Below are 25,127 nucleotides of genomic sequence, written 5' to 3' on the forward strand. Positions count from 1 at the left end.
CTGTTTAAAAAAAAAAAAAAAAGGGTCTCAAATCCAAGTGTTCTCCAAAAGAAGAACAGCTTGTGTTTTTTTCCTCATTAAGTACTACTTCTCAATCCAGAATGTTGGTGAATCAAGGCTTCACAGAAAACTTGCAGGGTCAATTCATGGCTACAGTGCGATATATGTGCATTGCTATTTGTCCCACACCTTAACGCCAAACCCTTGTATTGCAATGAGTAGCGGGGGCAGCACGTCCAGGCATCCTGTCTGAGCCGGCTGTCATGAGGCACCCCATCTGTCTGATGATCAAACAGATCAGACACCTTCCGTTATTAGCCAAGCTTATTGTCGGTGACACAAAGACAGTCCACTGTGGCACATCTCTCTATTCGCGCCCCTGCACCGTATGCTCGTGACAGACGGATAGGGGAAACCCAATATTTACACCAGTTAGTGGGCAAAACCTAAATCCATTTTCCTCCAGCGTTCACATCCACAGCAACAAAAGCTTTGAAGTGCTCATCGGTCTGGCGTTTACTTTGGTCTCGGGTCGACTCGCGGGACCTCAGTGACCTGAGACCTCATCGCGCTGAGTCCGTCGCTACCGGGGCCCTCTAGTCAGTTCTTGAAGGCCCCGTAGCGGCTGGCTTTGCTAATGAAGTTCTTGAGCAGGTCGTGGTCCATGTCCGCAAAGGCCTGGGTCTGCGTGACAGCCGTTAGGTGGTTGACGCAAAACTTGAAGCAGAACTCCTCCAGGTCCTAAAAATGAAGAGGGCTGTCTGGTCAGTGCTGAGGAGTATAACCGACTAGCTACGTGAGAAGCCCCCCGCCCCCTCCCTTGCCACCGCGTTGTTTGACTGTGTGCCAGGGGCTATGAGCTTACCCGAGCCTCATACTTGACAGCGGCAGAGAGCAGCGTGATGGCGTTCTCCTCAGTAATGCCTCTCTTGATCGTTTCTTGGCACAGCCTCTTCAGCCTGGTCTCTCGGTAGTACGTGGCCAGGTCTAGCAGGCCTACACGCGGGAGAGCAATGCACCGGTCAAGGCGTTTAGGGACCTCTGCATAAACGTTTAATGTGTAAAGGACAGTGGGCCTTGTGTGGGCTTACCAACAGCATCCTCTGGTGGCAGGTTGATGGTGTCCGTGTAGAGGTACTCCAGAAAAGCTCGGTACACCAGGTAGGAGAACTGGTGAATTTCTATGGCGTCCTCATCAGTTTCGTTTAGCAGTGCACGGAAATGCTCACACCTGGAGAGGGAAGAGAAGGATGCTACTGCATGAATATGATGCAGTAGTAAATTAAAAACAACGTCCTACTTCCCGAGAATGCAAACCCCTGATTACATTAACCTGTTGTCAACGCAATCACGTTGACAACAGGGAAGTCTGCACTTGCTGCAAATTGCATTACCAGCCAATGAAAATTTAATTTGCAGGACAAAAAAAATAATGGGACTCCAGGTATGCTGTGATTGGTCACGCAACTCAAGCTAGAACGCCCTAATAAACGTTATGCTGTATGGAAATAAAAGGGCTGAATATATGAATAAACTGCAGATAAAGAAGGAACAATATCAGCAAATATCTGAAACATTTAGATGTAGAGTGAAAGACACGTGATTAGTAGTTAAGGAACTACAACTTCAGACATCTTTATTTCTATTCATCAGTGTTCACGATTTGTCTGAAGTCTATGTGAATTGTGTTTCCTCTCCCATATCTAAATTCCAAGAGTTTAAAACTTTGAAAAAGTATGTAGACACAACCAAGGTTACTGTAACATTGTAATGTTGGAATTCAAATAAAGTATATTCATATATTCCTGTCTTCTAACTTAAAATTCAGTCTTAATGCACACTTCCGGCGGCTAAGCTGGGGCACTTTGCCAACCACTATAGCCTGCAGTATCCTTCCTTCTGCATTATAAATACTGATTACCATTTTCCCTTGCTGCTAATCCTGCGCTCCCCTCCCCCATTTTGTTTCAGGCCACAGTCCTAATTCTCGCAGAGCATCTCAAACATGTCATTTGCATGTGATCTTTCCAAAGCACGCGCCTTGCTCGGTTTGCATGCATCCCCGTGTGAGTGTGCGCACGAGGGCTCGACGTCGCAGACAGTCTGGCTCCTTCCTACTGACGGTGCAAAAGAGCAAGTGATCGGAACACAGAGACTTTGTGTCCAAGTGCGGTTATAAAAAGAAAAGCAGGAAACAATGAGTCTGTCTTTGCTTCCCCCTGACATTAACAGGAAAGACGAGGAAACACTGCCAAACAGACTTCAGATATATAGGCAGCATTCATTAGGTATATGTTCAAGCCATTGTCATTGCAAGACCAATGCGTTTGCTTAAATTATGTTTCCATAATTAACAATGAGATAATTCTGCAAAATTAAAGAGTGTTATTGTTTCTCTGAAAAATCCCATTGTGGTAGAGCAAGCGCCTCTTTTACTCATGACCAAGCACAACTTCGGAACGTGAAAAATAGACTCATGTGACTAATATAGAGAAGCAGGATGCGCTGGCGAGTAAGAAAGGACAATCATCAATAAAAAATTAGTCAAGCATAGAAAAAGAGTACAATGGCCTGACATCAGAGAGGAAAACCTGGAGAGAAAGGATGATTGTGTGCATCCAAAAGTCATTCTTAATGTGTGTATATAAAAACCAAAGTAAGAAGATAGTCGAAACAAATCAAAACGGTGTGTTTTCATTTTTTCTGGGCTTCCAATGTTTAGGGAGACTATATTGCACCGAGAAATATTATTGTGAAAGCAAAAAATAATACAAAAAAAATAAAAGGTGCGGAAATAAGTCTCTGTTTTCTGTACCTGATTTTCAGCAGGGCTTTGTGAACATAGATACACTTCCCGTCAACCAAGAACTTCAGGTCGGAAATCTCCGGGCTGTCAAACTCCTTCTTCAGAGACTGGGCCACGGTCAGGTAGTCGTCGCCATCTGGCAAGAACAAAGAAAGGTGATTTCATATTTTCAGACCGATAAATAACAAACGCTTTCACGACTCCAGTCTTTGAAACTGGGTTCATGCCAAATTAAGTGTTGTTTCTATTTTACTGTTACAATATTTCACTGTAAAGATATAGCTCACGTATGTCAACGCTCTTATTATAATCAAAAGGATGCCTTTAGACACTATAGACAGGACAGTACATAGAGTCCTCTGTTGAGTGGAGTTCAATCAAAATCAGTCGGTAAACATGATTGTTTGACGTGCACAGGAAGCAGACTTTCCTGTTTATTTCTTAACTTCCAGGAATTTCTACCTCGGACACAAATTTGCTCAGTGTGTTCACCCCTGAACAGTAATGGGGTGAATGAGACAATGTCAATTATTCAGGATGTTATCGGGAGTCTTGGGCTTTTGTTTTGTGTTGAAAATGTCTCTGTCCGTCCCACACTCTTACCTACTGAGAGGAGGTGCCACGTGACCGCTGGCGTGGCGAAGCAGGCGAACACGTCGTCCGTGCTGCTGAAATGGGTGAGGTGGGGGCTGGCCACAGCCTGACCTCGGCACTGACCCCACATCAAAACCTGGCCGCTCTGTGTCTTGGAAGCTGACGTGTGGCTGGTGTGACATGCAGCCACCTCCACCATTCTGGTGGCAAAAAAAAATAACTTTAAACCTCAAAGTACAGCCTTCCCATGTAGGTTGCATGTGTAAAAACGTATAATAAAGAGGCAAAGAAGGCATTCTGTCCTTGACAAATAGATTTCTACAATCGGCTCTGGTTCGCTAATACTTATCTTGAGTCAGCAATCAGTCTCTTTTTACCCTTTAACGTCAAACTATTTATGTCTTTGAGGCATTTAGCGGCTACATCTCTGAGGATCTTGTCATGGGGCCCTCAAAGACCTGTTGTTGTGTCAGAGAGGTGTTAGTGCTGATTAAGGACCAGGTACTAACCTCTCCTTGTCAGTGTTTATTAAGGTGGGGAGAGCTTGGTTACTCTTGTTGCCTGTTCCCAACTGCCCATAGGAGTTAGCTCCCCAGGCGTAAACCATCCCCTCGTCTGTGAGTGCCAATGTGTGTGCATATCCACAGGCAACCTGTTTATGCAAGGGATTAAGCTGTGAATCATTAAAAAAACACAAGAGATTTACATGTTGCATCTCCTCCTCAGCTCTCACCTGCACGATGTTGACACCTTGGAGAGCAGCGATCCTGCAAGGGGTCTGCTGGTTCCCATTGTTGCCCAAACCAAGCTGTCCATTGCAATTGTAGCCCCAGCCATAGATCTACGCAGGGGGGACACATTTAGACGATGCACACACTACATACATGGTTTTCTGCTTCTATTAGCTTGCACCTGTTTATATTCAAAGTACTGTAAAAATCGGACAGCTCATTTGCATTTCATCTCAGGTTTTTGCGCCACAATCTTTAAGTGCATACATTCTGAGACCAACACAATCTTCTTGGTGGAAAAAACGACTTCTAATGAATCTGTATATTTCTAAAAATATATAGATATGCATTAGCCAACCCCCTTCAGCACACTACCAACAATGACCTACAGGTGGCACTGATTTGCTTGTTTTTCATGCAGAGTGACATGACCCATTACCTCTCCATTGTCCAGTACAGCCATAGAGCAGAGCTGACCACAGGCTATGTTCACCACCACTTTGTTCTGCAGGCAGCTGCTGACCCGCCGCGGTGTCGGCTGGTTGGCCGTTGAGCCTGAACCTACTTGGCCCGAGTTGTTGTAGCCCCACGCGAACACCTGAACACAGAGGGACATGCTCACCGAAAGAGACGCGCGGATTACGCAGAGAGGAAAACCCACAACTGATGACAGGCTACCTCTCCATCAATCGTGAGGGCAATGGTGTGGTGGGAGCCACAGGCCACCTCTGTCACTCTCTTGCTAAGCAGGTTGGTGGAAACCAGGGCGGGGGTCAGGCCGTGGTTGGTGGTGCCGTTGCCCAACTGGCTGTAGCCGTTATGGCCCCAAGCAAACACCTCCCCGTCTATGGAGCAGCAGGCACACTTTCATTTATGTTGTCTCAGTGGTTAATATGTAATCATTAGATAGGAAGCAGTGGACTTCACATGATTGAAAGCAGAGTAAAGACATCAGGATAAAAGGTATTCACGTCACACTAATATGAATACAAGCTATTCAACTATAATAATCTACTGTAATATGTTTTAGCTCTGTTTTGTTCTAGTCAGGTGAGTTTTGATCGCGTGCTGGCAGTATTTGCATGCATCATTTTGTCGTTGGTGATGTCATCGCCATGCATCTTGAAGATACGTTCCCTTAGGAACAAATACAAGTTGTCTGGACGCTCACCTGCTGTAGTGATCACCACATGTGGTCCCGTTCCATAGCTTAGGGACACAATCTTCTTTCCACACAGGATATCAATCCGGCGCGGCTCTATCGTGCTTTGAAGGTCTCCGAGGCCCAAACAGCCGCTGCAGTTGGTGCCCAGAGCAAAGACCTGCAAAGACCAAATGCCACTGCTGACATGATACCAATATAAAGAAATGAGACACTCTGGTGTTTCCTGATATATACGCACACCACAGCCAACACAACATATTTGTGGAAACAACATACCGGGTAGATGCTAAATAAGAGCAACACTTTATTATGCTTTTTATAATTTGCCTAAGAAGTCTCCAAAATGTCGGGAGGTTTGAAGTGCAGGGATTTTGACTTTGTGTCAAGTGAATGAGTAATTAACGGGCTAATCATCTCAGCACTATTCACAACTAAAAGTACACCTAAAAACAAAAAGGTAATCTTTTGGGAGATTCCGCTTTCAGAAATACTCCTGTTTTCCCAGAATGTTTGTATGCTATATTAAATAATATAAACTTAAGTACTAACTGTGCAGGCAAGGCCAAAGGAAATGTACGGCTCCATTTTAAGCAAACACATCAAAATATAAATTTTCATTACGCCACGAGCGACTGCTCTAAAAAACATAAACTGATTGGGCCTCAGGGACAAACAAATGAGCATGGGTGACAAGTTGAGACAGGGCCTTTACGTTTCACAGGATAAAAACGGAGCTTGCTTGGGTATTAGGCCTGTGAGGCTAAAGATAGCCTCATTCTAGCTGCTTATCTCTGTACCTGGAAGTGTAAGCAGCCGCAACCAAAGAGAGCGAGGCCTGCACCGCTTCTCTGTCCACTTGTAAATGGACAATAATCAAACCAATATTATGAAAACAGATTAAGTCTATCGGAGTCTGGCGACACACCTTCACGTAAACAAGAGGATTAAAGCAGCCTTGCTTAAAGCCAAAGTGTTACCTCATCATTAACGGTGACATAGAGGGCTTCATTTGCAGCACTGCCAAAGACACAAGCCTGCCGAATAAGCCGTAGTTCCTCGGGAGGAAGGAGCGCAAACACAGGCCACTTCCCCACGTCCAGCATACTGCTCAGCTGTGGAATGAAAGGAAAACTGTTAGACTAATGGGAATATGAGTCATCCAGAGATTTTGATTTAAAAATACATCATCGACAAAAGCAGGAAAGGTGAAGAACGGCCATAATGGAAATTGGAAACTTTTCACTGTGTCTTTATTGCACACAGGAATTCCTATTGCTGCTTCTTTTAAACACGTTACAGTTGTCACGAGATAGGCAAACATCTGACCAAAAGAAGGCTAAACTAGACAGTTTAATTAATATGCCAAACTGTAACTACTAGAAATTAAGTTTTGTCAAGTTTGAAAGCGTTCCACATCTTTAAAGTGCCCAACACAGACAATAAGTGGGCACTTAGCCCAGTTTTTTAGACAGATTAAAACATGTATGCCTGTTAACTGATGTAAACCCATTAACAGTGGGTTTACTCGCGGGAGGAAAGTCCAGCCTACGTTACCGCCTCCACCTCATATCTAAAGCCTAATCCAACATTTTCAATTCAATGGAAACCAAGTCATATGTAAAGAATGCACTGTTGTTTTTAATTTACACTCTCAATGTTCTCGGGATGGAATGTATGCAATGTGCACACAAACGAGCATATTCATCATCTTGACTCAGATTGGTCCTTGTCTCCTTAAAACTGTAAACTGTAAAACTGCCTTCACCCCAAACTCAAATCAAATTGCCGGCCTAAAAAGGTTTTGAAAATAAAAATAAAAAAGGGAAAGAGGAAAAATTTCACAGTAATATGATGAAGTGATTGTCATCCTATTAACAAGCACCCAAGAGCGCAAAATGTGACTTTATAATAATGAAGTAACTTCAAAGTGTCAAAACGCTGTTAATGAGCAATAGTCTCAATGATCAATAACAAACAGTCTGGACTTGGCCCAGCATGAACCCAGCCATCGTAAACACCACCCCTACCCAGCTGCGGACAGCCTCCACACGGCTTCTTGGAGATGTCCACCACTTTAGTTTAGATCAACAAACGCCAAAGAGGACGCACATAAACAACGCTTTGCGTTGCAAAGAATTGCTCCCTGGGTTCACCAACTTGCAACATAAAGTTGCTGATGTGCATTGATCATTAGTGGTACCCTGACTATCAAACTAAACCATTCAACACAGAAGCATGAAGCCAGTCCTCGGAGCAGCTCACGGTCCGAGCCGTTGACGTTGACATTACCTTGCCCCGGTGTCCTAGCTAGTACTTCGTCCGCGGTGTCGTTGTCTAATCTCTGAACAATGAAACACTGACACGTTGTCGGACAACATATCTGCGAATCAAGTTGCAGATGGAATCATCTCTGCAGTCTGCTGGTTAATGTGTTCTCACATCAGTGGCTGTGGTTGCACCTTTTTTTTTTTTTTTTATAGTTAGCTTAGATCGCTACACTGCCGAATGACAAAAACACACCACTGTACTTCCTGTAGTAAGATGGTGCGTTCATGGAAGTCGGAGATGTGACACTCTAAGGTTTGACACGAGCAAATATTATTATTATCATAAACATGTATTCGCAATGTAAATATAATTGTAACATTTAAATCATGTTTTGTGAAGCAACTATCTGTAAAAATGTTTTTTAGAGAAAATACTAATTATTTATATTTTCCAATTAAAGCTCCATTACTTCCGTTTGCAAGTAAAAAAAATATGGAAAAAAAGCTATTCAATTCATTAAAACAAAATTACAGGTAAATAAGGTTATTGTATTATTATTTGTATTGTATTGGAATAAATCGAAACCTTTTCAACACAGATTTTGGGTAACAAAAAAAAAAGTTGATTTTCTTTTTTGTCCGAATTTTTATTTTTTTTATTTTGTCCCAATATTTTTTTGTTGGTCCTATCTTTTTTTTTGGTGTGGCGGAAATGGGCTTTCATACTAAACCCTTACTAAACTATACTTTATTTAATATGCTAAATGAATATCATGTAAACAATATTTACCTGATGAAAATGGCTACTTTCATGACAGTATTCACACTTTCCTGTTTTACTATTTATCTTAATATCCATGTATCTTCCCCCATGCCTGCTCCTTTGCTTACTAATGTCACTTTGCATTGATTTATATTTCCACAGAAAGATGATTGTTCTTTTTATTATGTGGTTGTCTCAAAGTCAGCTTTGTGAAAACCAACAGAACCAAATGTAAAACCTCTCCATGCAGCTCCTATGCTCATTACACACTGAAAATAATGGTTGTGTGGATTCAAATTGGGACAAAAACTGTAAAAAGGAACCTATGGGTAGTGCCAGAGTAAAAGGTCATAATGTAACCCAAAAGGGTTTAACAATATAAATGTATGGGCTTAAAAAAGATGCAGAGGTTAGCAGAATGTATAATAATGTGTGTAATGTGACTGAGTTAGGATATTGAAATGATCATATCTGAGTCAAATGTTTTTCCTGCTCAGATAACTCGACCTACTGTGTTGATGTTTGGCTAGTATTTATTGTTGTTCACAGAAGCAAATTACAGTCTCAAGGTAATTACTGGTCCACCGCTAACATGGCATTATGGAAAGGATACAAAACAACATAACAAAAATAAAGGGATGACACACATGCGTAACCAGTTATCTGGAACGTACAACTAACTAACACATCATTTAAACTGTATGTAATACAAACAGCAACCAGCAGGTAGAGCCATGGATAGCGATGCCTGACTTATTGCACTTGTTTATGCCAAATGTTTACGGACCCTAATTTGAGGTGCTGGTATTTATTTTAAGATAAATTTATAGCCTATGTGTTTGTAAGTATTATGTGTGTCTTAAAAACAAACTATGAGGTTAATGGTACTTCCATTTCCATGTGCACTTTAAGAGATAAGCGTAATATATTACAGATAGTGTTTGTACATGTTTGTTTCCTGGGTAAAATAAAAACACTTAATTAAAAAATAAAATGTTGATGCCACTCATTCTACGTAATACTTAATATGGTTGACACAGATTGTGGTTTAACAATTGATCTGCATGTCTCAGTTGGAGTTTGGCACTGTGGAATACCATGGAATGTAAACCAACACTATGTTAATTTGCTTAAACGTATCTACTGTATGAGCATATTGTGATTGATTGATTGTCTGTGATGGTGTCTGTCAAACCTCAGCATAAACCTCCTGGGACTTTATAACAATAGGAAGTAGAGTCATGTAAATTAAGCGCCCATAATGCAATGTATACCTTTCACATGTATACCACACACGAGAGACGTTATGAACTATTATAAGAATTATAGAAAGATGGATGTATGGATAGATAGATATATGCTTATTGGTACTTCAAGTAAATGTATATACTGTACTCGGAAGCATGGTAAAATGAACGATCAGTAGCCAACCAATATTATCAATCTGATGCCGTAAAGGTGGACATAAAAATGACTTCATGTGTATGTTTGTCTTATTTCTCTGCGACTTGCTTGGTCAACAAACCGATCACAGACACGTCAACCTTCAGGTCTTCCTTAATATCAACGCCCAAAACACGTTGGTATACAAATTAGGTTAATTTGAATTGAACGGTCTACTGACACAACCACGATTTAAGCTGAATTAAAACCAAGTCAATATTATAAATGTTTCTTTTCGCTATCTTGGAATTTGGGATTCGTCATGATTTGCTGTAACACACGCATGCGCACTCAGAGAGCCCCGTAAGCAATGGTGATATTCCCTGACTTTTATGCGAGCAGGGTTGGATGGAAAGTAACCTCGATAAAACTGGCAACCAGGCTGACATTATCGATGCTTAGCGCCATCACTGTCGCTCGCTGCTGACTTCGCTTTGTTTTAGTCGTAGTCAATGCGATTGGTCGTCGTTCAAATTACGAGAAAAGCACCTTTTCGTCTCGCTATCGGTTAGCTCGGTGGCATTAGGCAGCTAACGTTAGCATGTCACATTTTGCCTTGTGTTGTGTTTATCTAGGTAGCTAGCAAGGTTTCGGCCTCAGGTGGTACAGAAGGTAGCTATCGTAAACATTTCGGGAAGAGCCGCAGAGGAGTCACCACCGTGCATCGGCGTGTCACTCAAGACTGCTGCTGCTGCGCCGACTGACGGAGTGAGTACAGCTAGCTGAATAACCCTCTTATGTTGCCGACTGTCTGTGCTGCATTTCGTACGGGGACTCGAAGTAATCGCAGGTTGTCGTTTTGTGAATTAGCTATCTAACTTCCATGTTGTGTTGCAGTTCGAGAACGAGCAGCTGACGTCGTGATATAACGTTAAACACACACACACACACACACACACACACACACACACACACACACACACACACACACACACACACACACACACACACACACACACACACACACGCACACACACACATGTAGCTCGAGTAAACAGTTGTCTTAGCAGCACGGCAGCTAACCTGACGTTGGGTAATTTAACGTCAGCCATTAGCTACTTCTGAACGGTGACTTTAGTGATGGTAGTGCGACATGTTAACCATACTTTGATATTGCGTTTCGTCCTAAGAAGGCAGAGACAGGTTTAGTTTAGTGGTTAACGGTGATGTCAAACGCAGTCGCGGTGTAACCAGCTGTTCCACCAGGTGAAGCTGTCTGGCATAGACACACTTTTATCCAGGTGTTTAAGGTAATCCGCCGAATTGATTCAAGCCTCTATCAAAATGAGTCGTTCATCATTAATATTTATTATTGCTCATTATTGTGTTGTCCCTACCCTTTGTTTAAGTGTTGTTTCGGCACAGTGTCCTATTATTCCACCCATTCGGGGGTATTTCCCCCACTTCACCAAAACTGTAACTGAAAAACAGCTGTTGTGCGCTTATTGACTCCTCCATTAGCCACAGTCAAATATGATCGACAGTCAACAACAGATGTTGCCCCAATTTCGATGGAGAACTATTGTTTATTGTGCTACAGCAGGAAAGGCTGTGCACAAGCTTTAGTGAAGTGCAACCTCAATGGACTTTTAACACCAGTGTCAGCTGGTGTCTTTATTAGGAGGCTGTGGGGACTTCTGATAAGTTATCAACTTTTATAGCCACATATTTTCCTAGAGAAGCAAAGATGGGAAAGTACCTACACTGTGTGTGGTTTCAGTGCAGGCACTCATTCAGCCTTCACATGGAAGTCTTAATAAATACAAATTGGAGTGTATAAAAAAATGTGCATCACCCATTCACCCTTATGCAATGTATTTTTTGGAAAATTAACAATCAACCCTTAAATTTATTTTCCAAAGCGAGTATCGAATGCCATTTGGAGTTTAATAAAGTATGTGAACTGTTGGTGGTCAAGGGCAAACAAAAGAACAGAAAATGTATGTGATCCTTTGTTGCTTCTTCAGTCACTAACCCGTAGCTATCGGTTGTATGAGTGTTCTTGGCAAATTCTTACGGCCCTTGTTTTGGAGAGTGATACGCCAAGTGATTTAACTCTGAGGCCTAATGATATCACATGTCGTTCCTCCACTGCTAGCAATAGTTGCCTCAAAGCCATTATATTGACCATCACACAGTGAACTGACTTTGTTGTTTAAGCTTAAGGCTGGGAGGGGCTAAAGCTAACAGATAAGCCAGATCACTGTAGGGTTTAGGGGCGCATGCGCTAGATTGTAATTACGTTCAAGGGCAGAATGTTACAGTTCTCTCATAGCGTTCTGTTTTTTTTTTTTGACATAATTTCTAAGAGCCAGAGTTCATGTTTGTTTTTTTTCACAAATGATCAGTTAGTCTGGCTCTTTTTTGTCGTATGTCATTAAATGATCTGTATCTTTCCTAGCTACTCTAATAGGGTTTGACTTGACTCAAGCTTTAGTATTTTCCCTCTTGGTTGATATGCATTTCTCGTTTGCTTGAAATGACTAGATATTTCATATTTGTCATTGTCTTTAATTGAAATATGTAAGCAGTATGCACATATATTTGTTATGTGGCCTGAGAAACAATATTTTTTTTTATTTGAAGGTGTTACTTCTTTTTTTTTTCATAATACAACAATTACTAACTGCCTTATCCTTTCTCATAAGTCCCCTCCCCCCCTCCTCATTGTTAATACAGCTTTTGTAGAAAGGGAGACTTCTTCTGTATCTCCAGGAAACAGTTGTTTATCATTAACCACATTTCAATCTTGCTTTGTTTCATTGTTGTTTAAACAGAAACTTAGTTTCCATTTAATTATGTGCATTATATGCTGTGCCGAAAGGCTGCCAGTGCATGACTGGCAGTGGAAAACAGTTGATGTGCTTTGAAATTCATTATGATGTGCTCCATATTCCCACTCAATGCAATTCAGCTAGTCACGGCGTCTTTATTGAAAACAGTGCATTTAGATCATTTGCATCCCATTGCCCAACAACTGTTTCCAATTAATATTTCCAGTGTCTTTTTTATAGTGTGTTGTATATTGTCCCTCTGTCATGGTGTTTGTGAAATAACCAACAATTATAGCAAAATCTCTAGAAATAGCTTATACATTTTGTAGTGCTCTGTACGATCCTATCAATTTGTAGTAATTGTTACAAATATCCATATCCATGCACTCATTTCTTCATCTAGCCATCCTTACATCCATCCACGATCCTTCCTTTTCCTAACCTGCTTCAATCTTAAAGCCAATAATAAAAGAAATGTTTCTTTTCTGTTTTATTGTTCAACTCTCTAAAACCTAAATAAATTACATTTAGTTCATCATAATTGGAATATAAGCATTCACATCCTAACATTGTACAAATAGGTGATAATGTGCTTACACTCTATACTAGGGGAGGGGAGAGAGGAGCCACATCCTGTGGACATTCTGGTAAACGTAATTCTCAGCACAGGTCTAATGACTGGCAAGGCAATGACACCACAAGTCTCCGTGGTATACTTTGTGCATTTTTATTGATTGCAGTATCTTTGTTGCAGGACTTCCTCTTCAGTGGTGTGAATGAGGGAGACATGGCAGACCACACCTCACCTTTGGAGTCCGGCCAGCTTCTCAGCCCTGATCTCCCAATTCTGGCCTCACCACCGCCCCCAGCCATGGTCAATGGGGAGGGCCCCCAGCAGGTAACTCTGCCCTCATGTCTCTCTGCTATTAGTCACAGTTGCTTCATCATCAATTCTGACATGCCCAAATTGACTTTTAGTAATCTGTCTTGTAATTACAGTTGAAGGGCTTTGTTAGAAGCAGTGCCTCTGGCTTATTCTGTCTATTGGGCTGTTTTCAACAGTTTTGTGTTTGAGTCCAATTCGTCGAGCCTGCGATATGGTGGGGAGGACGGGGGAGCCATAATAGCTTGTGTTCATTTTTTTTGTGTTTGCCAGAAATATTTGTACAATTTAATACCTAACACTTTACAAAATGCCCTAAAATGCACTACATTCATGAACTTAATCAGTAAAATTGGGATATAGTAGCAGGTTCACATAAAGCACTTGAGCATGTACTTCAGTAGTCACATTAGAAGCAGTGACGTAGTGGAGGGTTTGACCAGCACAGCAGGGAAACCCTAATTTGCTATTTGGCCAGATATGTAGTCCAGCAGTGACTGGAGCCAAGGTTGTGTGTGGGTCAGAGAATAATAAATCAAAAAGTGCCTGCATGTAAAGTCGGTTAATATAATCACTGTAGAAAAATCAGATGTGTCTGTGTGAATTGGTTTAATTTGAATTAATTAACTTTTGCCTCAAATTATTCCAGCGATATTTTATAACAATAATCGTTAAATCTTATCGGGCTGCTGTAAACTCATTCTGAACGATTGTTTCTGATACATTTACATTGGCAACATCATACAACGTATAACTCTAAATAAACATAAACAAATTATGCACATTTGGGTACGTATTGAAACAAGTACTGAAACAACCCAAACAAACTAGCTAGTCTCACTGGCCAATATGCTCATGCGAGATATGTCACAGGCAACAGGTGCTTGTTAGTTAGGAACCACAACTCTCTCGGTTTTGATTGCAGTCTCTGCTGTATGGGTACATGATATGGGGTAATATCCCCAATCACCTCCTGTCAGTATCAGAGTGAGATTGAGTGGCCCTGACAAGCCTGGGGCTATTTCCCTGTCATTTTGATGGTCATCTGTTCAATTTGCTTAAGTTTCCAAGACTTCCTTCTGGACGGGGTTGTACGCACAGTTATATCTTTTCCGTCATTTCCTCAGGCTTATGCAGTTCGTCACGATAAGACTTGCTAATATTGGCTCTGCCCTATAAACATGCCTTTCCAGCCCTCTTGTCATTTTCCAGTGGAAGGTCCGTCGCCTGAATCCGGCTTTGATCACGCAGAGATCAAATTTTGCTGGTTGTGAGGGTGTTGTTCTCGTGGAATTCAGTTACCTTACCACCTCCCACAAAGGTTACCTGATTACCTGTGCACATCCCCCGTCTGTGATTTAGAGGAATACAGTGCTGCTACAGCCATTTCCTACCTGGCTCACATTATTGCCACCCTGCTGCCTCGACCAATTTGAGACACTGCATGTTCATGATCGTTAAAATGTTCTATGAGGAGGAATAGCAAGTATCAGATAACACAGAGCGGGCTTTGTGTTTTTCAAATGACCGCATGATGACTTTGTTTATGCACCAGAGGTAATAGTGTATTCCTCTCAGACATATCAATTCCCAGATACATGATATACAATCAGATACTGAGACAATGAATTGCTATTGATTTAAACTTTACACGATTTGATGTTTTTAATTCTACATCAAATTTATTATGAGGTTTGAATGGCTGTAGTTTATAAGAAAATTATATTATTACTGACAAAATGAAAAAGCAATAGCAGATAATCATTTATTTCAAGTAGAAAAGACCCTTTGGTAAAATATGCCTACTGTTACATCAACAAGAAAGAACAATGGGCAGCAATACAAGGCCAAACCTTTTGGGCAGCACCTGATACGGATGAAGTTTTCCCTGAAATGCTCTCATAACTAGATATTATGCACTGCTCTTTCATGGTCAGTATCATCCATCTTTAGCCATCATATTCAACACAACTATATGGGTGCATGTTCTTGCACATACTATGGCTTATTACTTCAGTGTTTACCTTTGACTGTGAGGAGCTAAGCGTGATTGTGCTGTTGGTAATGCTAGCTAAGCGTGATTGTGCAGTTGGTTATGCTAGCTGGCCTTTGATCGACTTCCCTTGCAGGTAACGTTACAATATATACTGCTCAAATACTGAACAAAAATATTTAGAAAGTATTTTATAGTCTCTTCATGTTTCGTATGGTTCTATTTTTTTTTAAAAATTTGCTTCACTGTTTGCAAAATCTAAAGATCTTTCTACCTACCCATTTTCTTATTGGAAATGTGCACTAAATACCGCGCTTTCTTTTATACTTTCATCCTAACATATGCGACTAATTTGATGATGTCTGACTACGGATCCTTACGGGGAAGAAAAAAGGCATCTTTTTTTTGCATTAGGCGATGTAGGGCTTTTTAAGGGCCTCTATTTGCATGTCGCTGTGAATAAGATGCAGCTTATGTGCGTTGTGTGTCTGAGGAGGTGTGTAAATATCATGACAGCTGCAGAGTGAGGCGCAGGAACCACTGGAGGGGTCTGGGTCCTGACGGAGCGAGGCAGGACTGCCGTGACAGTGAAGAGGATACACAGCGATGGCTGACCCCTCCTTCTCTGACCTTTTTAGTTGGAGAAGCTGCAAGGACACCTCATTCTTTGTTCTTGGTTTCTTTATCCCAGGCTCGGCTTGGTAGTAACGCTCTGCTGGACCAATTATTCTGAGTCAGAGAGGAAGCTGTTGTCTCAGGGTCATTACCTGAGATGATTCCTTTTTTAGAGATGACTTTGGCTACAGTATGATTCACTGCTTCCATCCATCCCCCCACCCCGCCAAGTTGTTCCTGCTCTTGTCGTTTGGTTTGTAGCTATATTGGTAATGGATGAATCAGTCCGTTTCTGTCAATGTTTAAGCCCAGCTAATGGCTTATGTACTTAGCTGTTGTCTGTGCTGATGGCTATGTATATTTTCTTCCATTGTGTTTATTACCCTTTTTTTATTAGACCTTCCATTTAATGTGTTCATGTTCTTTGGGCTTGCGTTAATATTCTTCTGGTTCGATTTATTATTAATTTTTTAATTGTGTTTTTTAACCTGAAAGACTTAACGTGATTTTAGAAACCTTTTCAAAAAACAATCTCACAAGTTGAAAGTAGAAATGGTTCATTGGTAGTTATTTTCGAAAATATATTATTAGGAATTATTACTCCGTGGTAAGTTTAAGAGTAAGTTTTATGTTTTCCTATGGGTTTGAATTCCCTTTCTATTCTAATGCCACTCAAACATAATCATTTTGTTTTAAAATCTTCTACAACATGAGCTCAAATTGTACAATAAGAAAGCCGTTTACGCTGCTTATGTGAAAGAACACTGCATTGAATCGTTACTACAAAGTGAACAAGGAGCACACAGCCGTGAGTGTGTGGTCTGCTTATGGCAGCGTGCCATGCGTGGGCTAATGTTACTGTGGGATCGTGAGACCCACCCCCAACTCGGCCGTCTTTATTGCTGGCTTTGTACGCTATAGACAGACACAGGAGACAGGGCCTTGGACATGTGCCCCTCACTAGTTGCTTGAGGACTCAAGATGTTGTGACAAAAAAATAAATAACGCAGCCTGCTCTGCTTGTCTCCTGGTCCGTCACCGATTCATCTGTGAAGATGGGGGCGGACCCACAATTGCACTTGGACAGTGTGTGACTCAGTGTTTCGGACATTTTCCTCCAAGACAGTGAGACAGTGAGGCCAGTATTACTGCACCAATATTTCGAGCCAGAGAGCTCAGTATCGGGTCTATAATAACCTATCATCTATCTGACACCAGTGACTGACTCCACTGTAAAGAATGGTAGGGGCAGCATCAGACTGTTTAAAAAAAAAAAGTTAAATAGAGCAAATACCAGTCAAAAAATAAACACTATCGTCCTTACTTGTTGGGCAATGATCCTAACCATGCAGCCAGATCAATACTGGAGGGAATTTTTTTATTGATTTTTAAAACATTTTTTTAAATACATCTTATTTAAAATAAGTTCAAAGATGTGATGTCAGATTTGGAAAGCAGAGACTTGACAAAGTCCAGGTCAACCCAACTAATGAAGACACAAGTGCCTATAAAGACGTCTATGTCTGTGGTTAAATACTTACTGGAAACAATAAAATGGCAGTTTTCTTTTTTTTTCTTTCTTTTTTTCACATAATTCAAACGCATACCACTAAACACTAATATTCACCTGATGTTAAGCCGTAAATCAGGGGTTATATCCTACATTTGTCCAAGGACCAGAAGTTTTTTAAACATAAAAATAGGGATGGATAAAGTTGAAAAAAATTAACTGATTAATCACAGGATTTTTCTGCGATTAATCGCATTATGGGCCAAATTCAATAATGAAGTAAAAACTAGTATATTACACGCTTTTATTTTAAAGTAATGTTATCAGAACAATATAACAGCACTCTGGAGCAACAGCAAGTTAATATACATACATATATAGTTTATAAATATGTTTTCTTTTTTTCTGAACAGGTAAGGGTCCCTGTGAGGGACAAACCATTCCTTCTTTGGTCCATGTTCAGTCTGTTGCTTACCTTAAAGATGTATGTTAAACACCAGCAATTGATTCACTTTATACAAAAGCAATAAGTGCTTTTCATGTTTTCAGTTCAGTTTTTCTTCCTTGTTGGTAAAAGTCCAGTCTGTGTTGACTTGAACAAGTGCACTGACGTCTGGTTGAATGAGGTGGAGATGTGAAGGACAGCTGAGCAGGTGTCAGCGGCGGCTTTGCGCATGCGCAATTCATGTTCAAGCCGGGTCCGCTGAGCTTGCAGCGCAAGCCTGCAGGTAGTCTGACTGCTTTCTGAGGCCAGCGACTCGCTCGTGCGGTGCTCGTTGAGGACAGAAACTACAGAAGAATATGTGCTTTCACGTCAGGCTTAAGTCGGCAAATAGTCCGACGAGGCTCCGGAAGCGTGAGGGCGGACCGAAATTAAAGGCCTTCAAAGTAAAAGCCCAAAAACCTTTTGGGAATTTTCTTTTTTTTAAGTGCAATTAATGCATAATCAAATACATAAATATGACATACATAAAAACAATCTATATTTTCACTTTTATACAAGATATTTGTTTTGATTTACCTATATGTGTGCAAACATTAAATATGTAATCCATAATAACTAATATGTACTCAGACCTTAGCCAAGGAGGCAGTGCACTGAGGAGTCGGAAGTGATGGCTATAATGATAGGTCTGCAATTACGTTTCTGTAATTGCAGACCTGTAAAAAACTGTATACAAAAACTGGAAACGGTAGCTTTTATGCCTCTTGAATGTCTGACATTAATGTACTATTAGGAGGCTTTTTTTTTTTTTTAAATTGAAATAGTTAAGGCAATATTAGTAGTCTAAGGCTAAAATAATCTCTACAAATATCTCGGTAATCCATCTACATTCTAAACCCTAATTGCATAACACAACACGGAACAATATTCATGCAGTTGTAACTTTGAAAGTAAAAAACAATCACAACACCATTTTTGACACGTCATTCCAATTTCACACTGTATGTGGTTATTTTTTGTCACATCGGTCTAGATTTTTTTTTGCAGTAAATATTTGGGAATGGCAGCAATAAGCAAACAGGATGCTTGATTTTGTGTTGCCAGGTTGAAGGCTCATTTTATCTATTTAGTTGCGGATGGTGCTGACTGCGACCTTAACGGTCTACAGTTTAATAAATATAATTTCAATAGATGATTTTTTACTAAGGCTTTGCTGTGGTCACTTTCACATTTTATTGCATTTGACTATACTATTTATCTGGACTTAGTTTTTCTTTGACAAAGACAGAAACGCTTCAAGTTTGGTTTATTTCAACATGCATTTTAGAATTATATAAAATCAACTTGAATAAGCCTAAATGGGGCACGATAATCACTGAAGAATAAATCCTTCTTCCATCAGATTCTCAGCATCACGACCGTAATGGATGTTTGATTTGATCAATGCAAAGTCAAGTACCTTTATTACAGTATTTTCTTAGCAGTCTCCTTCCAAAATACATTTTGACATCATATTGCCCTAATTCCTTAAAAATCATGCTGATCATTCAGCTTTTTTCTCTCTTTCTACGTTTACCCTGAATCAGAAGAAGCAACGGATTTAATTTTGTGGAGGATGTGCCATAGGCGTACCCCTTACGCAGCAGTATCGGTATTAGTGACGCAGAGTATCTGTTAACTTGGCACATGCTGATCAAGTGACAAGCACTGTCTCTTTAAGGAACAATCCATTGAGAATAAATGAGGACAGCTGTTACAGAAGCACTGAATACTTGTGAGCTCTTGTTTGTGTCGCTGTATCAATTGTTTCCCTGTTTTGACTGTCGCTGAGCTGCTTTGTGATCTTTGAAGACAGTGGAGAACTCGAGGGTGCGATTGTCGCTGAACGCTGGAGCTCTGAAATTGAACTCCCACCACCTCATCTCCTCCCACATCGATCGGAGTATTAAGAGAGGGTGTATGGCATGCCACTCTGTGAATGAGAGAGAGAGCCAGAGAGAGTATGAGGGGGAGGGAGAGAAGCGGGGGGAGGGAGTGGGACTGTAGCGTAGTCGTGTATATGTCAGCCTCAGAGGCTGCGTGGGTCGCTGAGCTCCATCACGCCATTGTTGTTGTTGTGAAAAAAAGGCAGAACAAAGGACTCCCCACGCTATGGACCCCTTATACCTTAGCCGGCTTAGCTGTGTTATGATCACGCCCTGATGGAGGGCTATATAAATTAACCACATTACGGAGCACAGCAGCCGTTAACGGAGCTGGCACACAGTCAGTGACAGAGAGGAGAACTGAATAGCAAACCGAGGCATCGTCCCTCTCCTATTTGGTTCCGTTTTCTTGGGTTCATCCTCCTTTTTCCAGCGAGTGGACACTGCTGATAAGGTTTCATTACCTTCTCTGAAGGTCTGGCGCGGACATCGCCGTGGCTTATTTGTTGAAGGGGTTGCTGTGGATACTGACGGTAGGGAAGCTGCACTGGAGCCAGAGGCAAGAGTGAACAAGCCGCCCTGCTGCAGAGCGCCGCTATGGAGCAGATGAGGCTGAACCTCGCTAAGCAAGCATGAGATTTACGCCACACTTTGTCTGACGGCTGCATCCAGCGCAGGAGACCAAGCCCCATCCGCCTACATAGCCTCTGCTGCACTCCTTGCCTCAGCAGTTTATCCCTGGATTTTGTGCAGGAGTTGATGGAAGTGGAGGGTGTAAAGGATCAGCCCAGCCAGATGTGTTAGCATCGCAGGTCATGTGGTTTTCTGATGAGGATTGGGTAAAGTGGTGGAGGGTCTGGTAGACCCTAGAGCATCTTTTTTTTTTCTCTGACTGCGCGAATAGCGACGCCTGAATGAGAAAAAGCAATGCGGGCAACAGTAAGTAGCAGTCACATCTTTTGCAAGCACAATTCCAATGCAATGAATGTATCTGTATTGATTTCAATGTTACGTCTACTGCGAGGATTACATTGGGAGAAAAGGGAAACATTATAGCTGGGATGTTTGCTTCACAAAGAAGGGGGTGGACTGCAAACATGCACCTGGCTGAAGTGCTGAGACATTGATTCAATCAAACCCACATTGCCCCGCATCCCTCCACCCCCCACCCCCAAAATCTACACTTGCTGACGCTGCCTGTGTGGGTGTGTATGAACATACGAGCTTCTGTGTGTGGCAGTCAAAGGGCTCTTTCCGCTCCCTGTTGAGCACATGAATGGGAGCAGTGTCAGAGATGGAGGTGCTGATGATTTCTGTGCTTGAGGAGAGCCGTAGCCAAAGCCCTTTGCCAAGGGAGTGTAGATTCTATGACGGCGACTTCCACAAGAATGAGGTAACTAGCGCCCACACAAATTGTTGGGCAACTAAAACCCTAATTGCGTGTGTATTCTCTTTGGAGATGAGAGAAGGAACAATCTGTGACCTATAAGTGAATGGGAAAAATGATATATAACATTTATATTATTTGTCTTTAGTTTCATTTGACAGCAGACAAAAGAAAACAACACTGTCGGGATTGTTAAATGATTTGAAAAGTTTGTTGCTTGGACATAATGCCCCTGTTTTTCTGAAGCTTATTCTTGTTCAGTTCTGAAGTCTTTTGTGATGACAGAAGCAGCATGACTCGATGTCAGGTAGCAGTGTGTACCCGATATTTCCAATAGACATGTTGAACTCTATGATTAGGATGGAGATATGAACATTTAGAGTTTGTTAGGTTTATAGTCAAGATCGAAAAATGCTTGTGCAGCCTGATGACTCAAGAACAAGAAAGTTGTTTTGTACTAGGTACGGGAAGAATGCGTTCTGTTAAAAATCACAAATCCTTTGATGACTTTTATGTTTCAAATGTTAGCCCAATTAATATGTTTTAGACATACAGGCTAATTATTAATGTTCTATGTTAAAAATGGGTTGAAAAAAGAATCTCCTCCTCAACTTCCTTTTTTATTTTCTGCTGGCAACATCTGTTAAATCTTCCTCAAATTTACCGGTGGTTGTTATTTTTATATTATATTTACAGAAGGGAAAATGACATGGTTTTGGAAATAAAGTCAAATGCATTATGTAACCACATTGAAAGTTATCAAGTTAAACGTTCAACCTTTTCATCTCATTGATTTACAAAATGAGCAGCCATTTAATTATATTGTGTTGTAACCTAAACCATAATTTCATTATTTTGCTGAACTGATGTTTTTCTTTGTCGGCTTTTAATTTTTGGTTTATAAAGTCACCCACAAAATCTTTTATATGTATTGTGCAACCAAAATGATCATAAATGCATATGGTATGTAAAGTTGATGCTTCATTTACTATACTGTACTCCTTATGGGAAATAAATCCCACACTCTATGGATAATATTTCTTGATATTGACAGTGAAAGTTAGAGAACATGAGCTTGTGTATTGACACGCACGCACACACACACACACACGCGCACACACACACGCACCATTGTCCAGGTATGGCACTGATTATTGGTGTTAATAATCTTTAGTCTTCCATGTGGAAAAAAATTGAGCTTGCCCCCACTTTAGCCCCCGCAGTCTGTCGATCTTCCTCTCGGTTAATTTCTCTTGTTGATGCCAATCTGATTTGTTCTTAAAACAATTAGTTTGATAGAAACTTAAGTTGTTTTTCTTCCCTTTTTTTAAGCAGGCTGTATGCATTTGTCCTACTATGGGCAGCTTTGTGTGTTTTGGTTCTTGATGATGCTGTTATTTCTGTTGCTGGTACCTGCCTCTACCAGTGATGTCACCTTGTCAGCCATCACCAAAATGCCAAATGTTTTCCCCAATGTGATTTTTAAAAGTAGAACAAGTGTGGAAGTTAACTTGGATAGTCCAATAAAATGTCACTTGTGTTTCTCCACAGGTAATCCTGGTGCAGGTAAATCCAGGGGAGTCCTTCACTATTCGACGAGAGGATGGTCAATTTCAGTGTATCACAGGTAAGACAGCTGTTCTGTTATTATGCGACTACAATTACAGTGCAATTTTTAAATCAAATAAATGTCTGAAAAGCCAGTGATAAAAAATAAAATTAAAGCCTTTGTGCAGAAAGATAAAGATCTCAGTAAATACAATGTTTTTCTAGCTTTTGAAGAAACAAAATGGCTTTATGTAATGAAATCTGAGTCCATTTTTGGAGCTCGCCTTTGCCACAAAGTTTTAATATAGTTTGATTGTTAATTTTTATACAGTTCAGCTTTCTCGTATCATATAGTTTAGATATATCAATCCCAAATCCAAGAAGATTAACACAATTATTTGAAGAAATTCAAAGTTTAATTCAAGTTACAGCATCACCGTCTGACCATGAAGACGTGCAACAATGTGCACAGGCTTATCACATTTAACAGTACCAGTAATTGTCAGAGCTTTTTGCGGATGGAGTAGGGCAAAGCACTGCTGCTCTAGCAGAGCAGACAGCATATTGAGTAGGTGTTTCAGGGCATTGTGACCACAAAACAAATACCTTCTTGGCTACACTCTTCACAGGGCTGCATATATCACAATAATGTGCAAATAAACAAATGTGTCAAACCTCAAAATGGTCTTGACAAGTGCAAAACATTAATTTGTTAATTCCTTACATTTTTTTTAAATTTTTTAATTTCTTTAAAAATGCACACCCATTCAAAGAGATTGTGTTTCAAGAAAACTTTTGACAAATTAGCACCTTTTCAAGCTCTTAAAAACTAGAGCCGTTTTATCGTCCATTTGTATTTGGCTGATGAATAAAACAAATCCATAAATATGTTATATTTTCTCTGCTGAAATTGACTTGCCTGTAAGTGAGAGCTTAGAATCTCTGTGCCTGCCCGTGAAGGTTATTATGTTGAATCAAGAGACCCCAAAAGTCATCTACACATGAGATTGCAACGAGCTGTTGCTGCTAAGAGCAAATTTCATCTATGTTTTTAAAAGCACACTGACCAGTTATAAAAGGCGTATCCGTATAATCTGATGGTAGCTAGATATTTGCTTTAACCTCTTTATTTCCAGTAATCACCTTCACTGGGATTGATCCATTTTTTTCCAGTGTGCAGTGAAAAGGGGAGGAGATTGGCATTGACGTATTTTTACAGGAATGTCAAGAGGATGACGGTCATGTCTCACAGCTCCCAAGCTGCTCAGTGCAAACGAAAAGTACGGCATGAAAGAATCTGTTATTTAAGTGCATCAATATGAGAGATACAGAGCTGATGAAACATTACACCTGTTAGTATGCATGTTTTAACTGCACAAAAAATAGTTCAATTAATTATGGAAATAACCTCTAACGTGGTAAATACAGGGCTACGATACATGTAGAGGAAAACCGAGAAACCACACGATACGCTTCCTGACCTCATCTTCATTCTTTATTTCAGGAACTAGGATGTTCTGTGCACATATATTCACTTTCTTCTTCTTCTTTTTTATTGAGTACTTCCTGTAGTACAGAATGTGCACACTCCCTTTCCCCCCCCTCCCGTCCTCATCAGCTTTGCTCCCTGAATATCATTTGGCATATATTCTCGGGCTAATTTAACAGATGATAAAATGAACTCTGCGCTGCTATACTATCATAATGTAGCATAAGCATATCTTATGATTTTAATGTGTTGGAAGAGGAGTTGGGGCTGAAAGGCCGTCTTTGAGCAAGATGTGTTACACATTCTTATTTGTCCTGATGGCAGTCATTTCCTTCTCCTCAATTGTTTGTGATTGCACTGGCTTTGTGACAGCAACAATGAAGTCTGGCTCCAACACGTCGCTGACATTGTGAACGGAAGACAGCTGGAATAGTAGGAGGTAGAGCTGCAGGGCCATAATTGTAAATGATCATGATAAAATATTGTTGCTCGGGAAAACAGAGATCTAAAAATGATTTGCTTTGTTTTGTTATGCTCTGTAGACATCCCTCCGTGTATTGACATTTCTGTAAGATCACTGCCACTCTTTTTTTTTTTTTGTTAAATGTTCAATTTGATTTGATAAAGAAAGATAAAGGATGTTGGCATAATGAAGGTTTGTGAGTGAATAATTATTGCTACCCTTTGTGGCCACAGTAGGCAGACGCTCGACATTTCAGCATAAATTTAATGACCCATGCATAGACTTGTGCTGATTATCGCACTGGTATTTCTTGACGATAGCCTTTG

The 25,127-nt window shown here is 40.7% G+C and overlaps 2 protein-coding genes across 4 annotated transcripts in view; one reads left to right on the forward strand and one right to left on the reverse strand.

Annotated features, from left to right (window-relative positions):
• Positions 1–491: 491 nt before the first annotated feature.
• Positions 492–7,801, reverse strand: rcbtb2 (regulator of chromosome condensation (RCC1) and BTB (POZ) domain containing protein 2). Its single transcript, XM_068585594.1, has 12 exons — positions 7,586–7,801; positions 6,274–6,408; positions 5,303–5,453; positions 4,810–4,976; positions 4,571–4,729; positions 4,134–4,241; positions 3,910–4,052; positions 3,410–3,600; positions 2,816–2,942; positions 1,092–1,231; positions 866–996; positions 492–741 (listed from the first exon to the last, which is right to left on the reverse strand). The coding sequence occupies exons 2-12, from the start codon at positions 6,397–6,399 to the stop codon at positions 601–603; spliced, it is 1,584 nt and encodes a 527-aa protein (XP_068441695.1). The 5' UTR covers positions 6,400–6,408; positions 7,586–7,801; the 3' UTR covers positions 492–600.
• Positions 7,802–10,082: 2,281 nt separating this feature from the next.
• fndc3a (fibronectin type III domain containing 3A) overlaps positions 10,083–25,127 on the forward strand; it is a 39,019-nt gene continuing 23,974 nt past the window's right edge. Inside the window, exons 1-3 of one of the 3 annotated variants that reach the window (XM_068584625.1) lie at positions 10,083–10,477; positions 13,298–13,441; positions 22,853–22,928. In XM_068584625.1, the coding sequence (XP_068440726.1) occupies positions 13,331–13,441; positions 22,853–22,928 (187 nt within the window). In that variant the 5' untranslated portion in view covers positions 10,083–10,477; positions 13,298–13,330. Of the gene's footprint in view, positions 10,478–10,863; positions 11,020–13,297; positions 13,442–20,695; positions 20,854–22,852; positions 22,929–25,127 lie in introns of those variants that run through there. The other 2 variants (XM_068584626.1, XM_068584628.1) reach the window with 2 other exon arrangements.

The sequence above is a fragment of the Clinocottus analis genome, unplaced genomic scaffold, assembly GCF_023055335.1.
Source record: "Clinocottus analis isolate CAN_PGR_092001 unplaced genomic scaffold, fCliAna1.0.p SCAF_2, whole genome shotgun sequence".
Classification (NCBI taxonomy): domain Eukaryota; kingdom Metazoa; phylum Chordata; class Actinopteri; order Perciformes; family Cottidae; genus Clinocottus; species Clinocottus analis.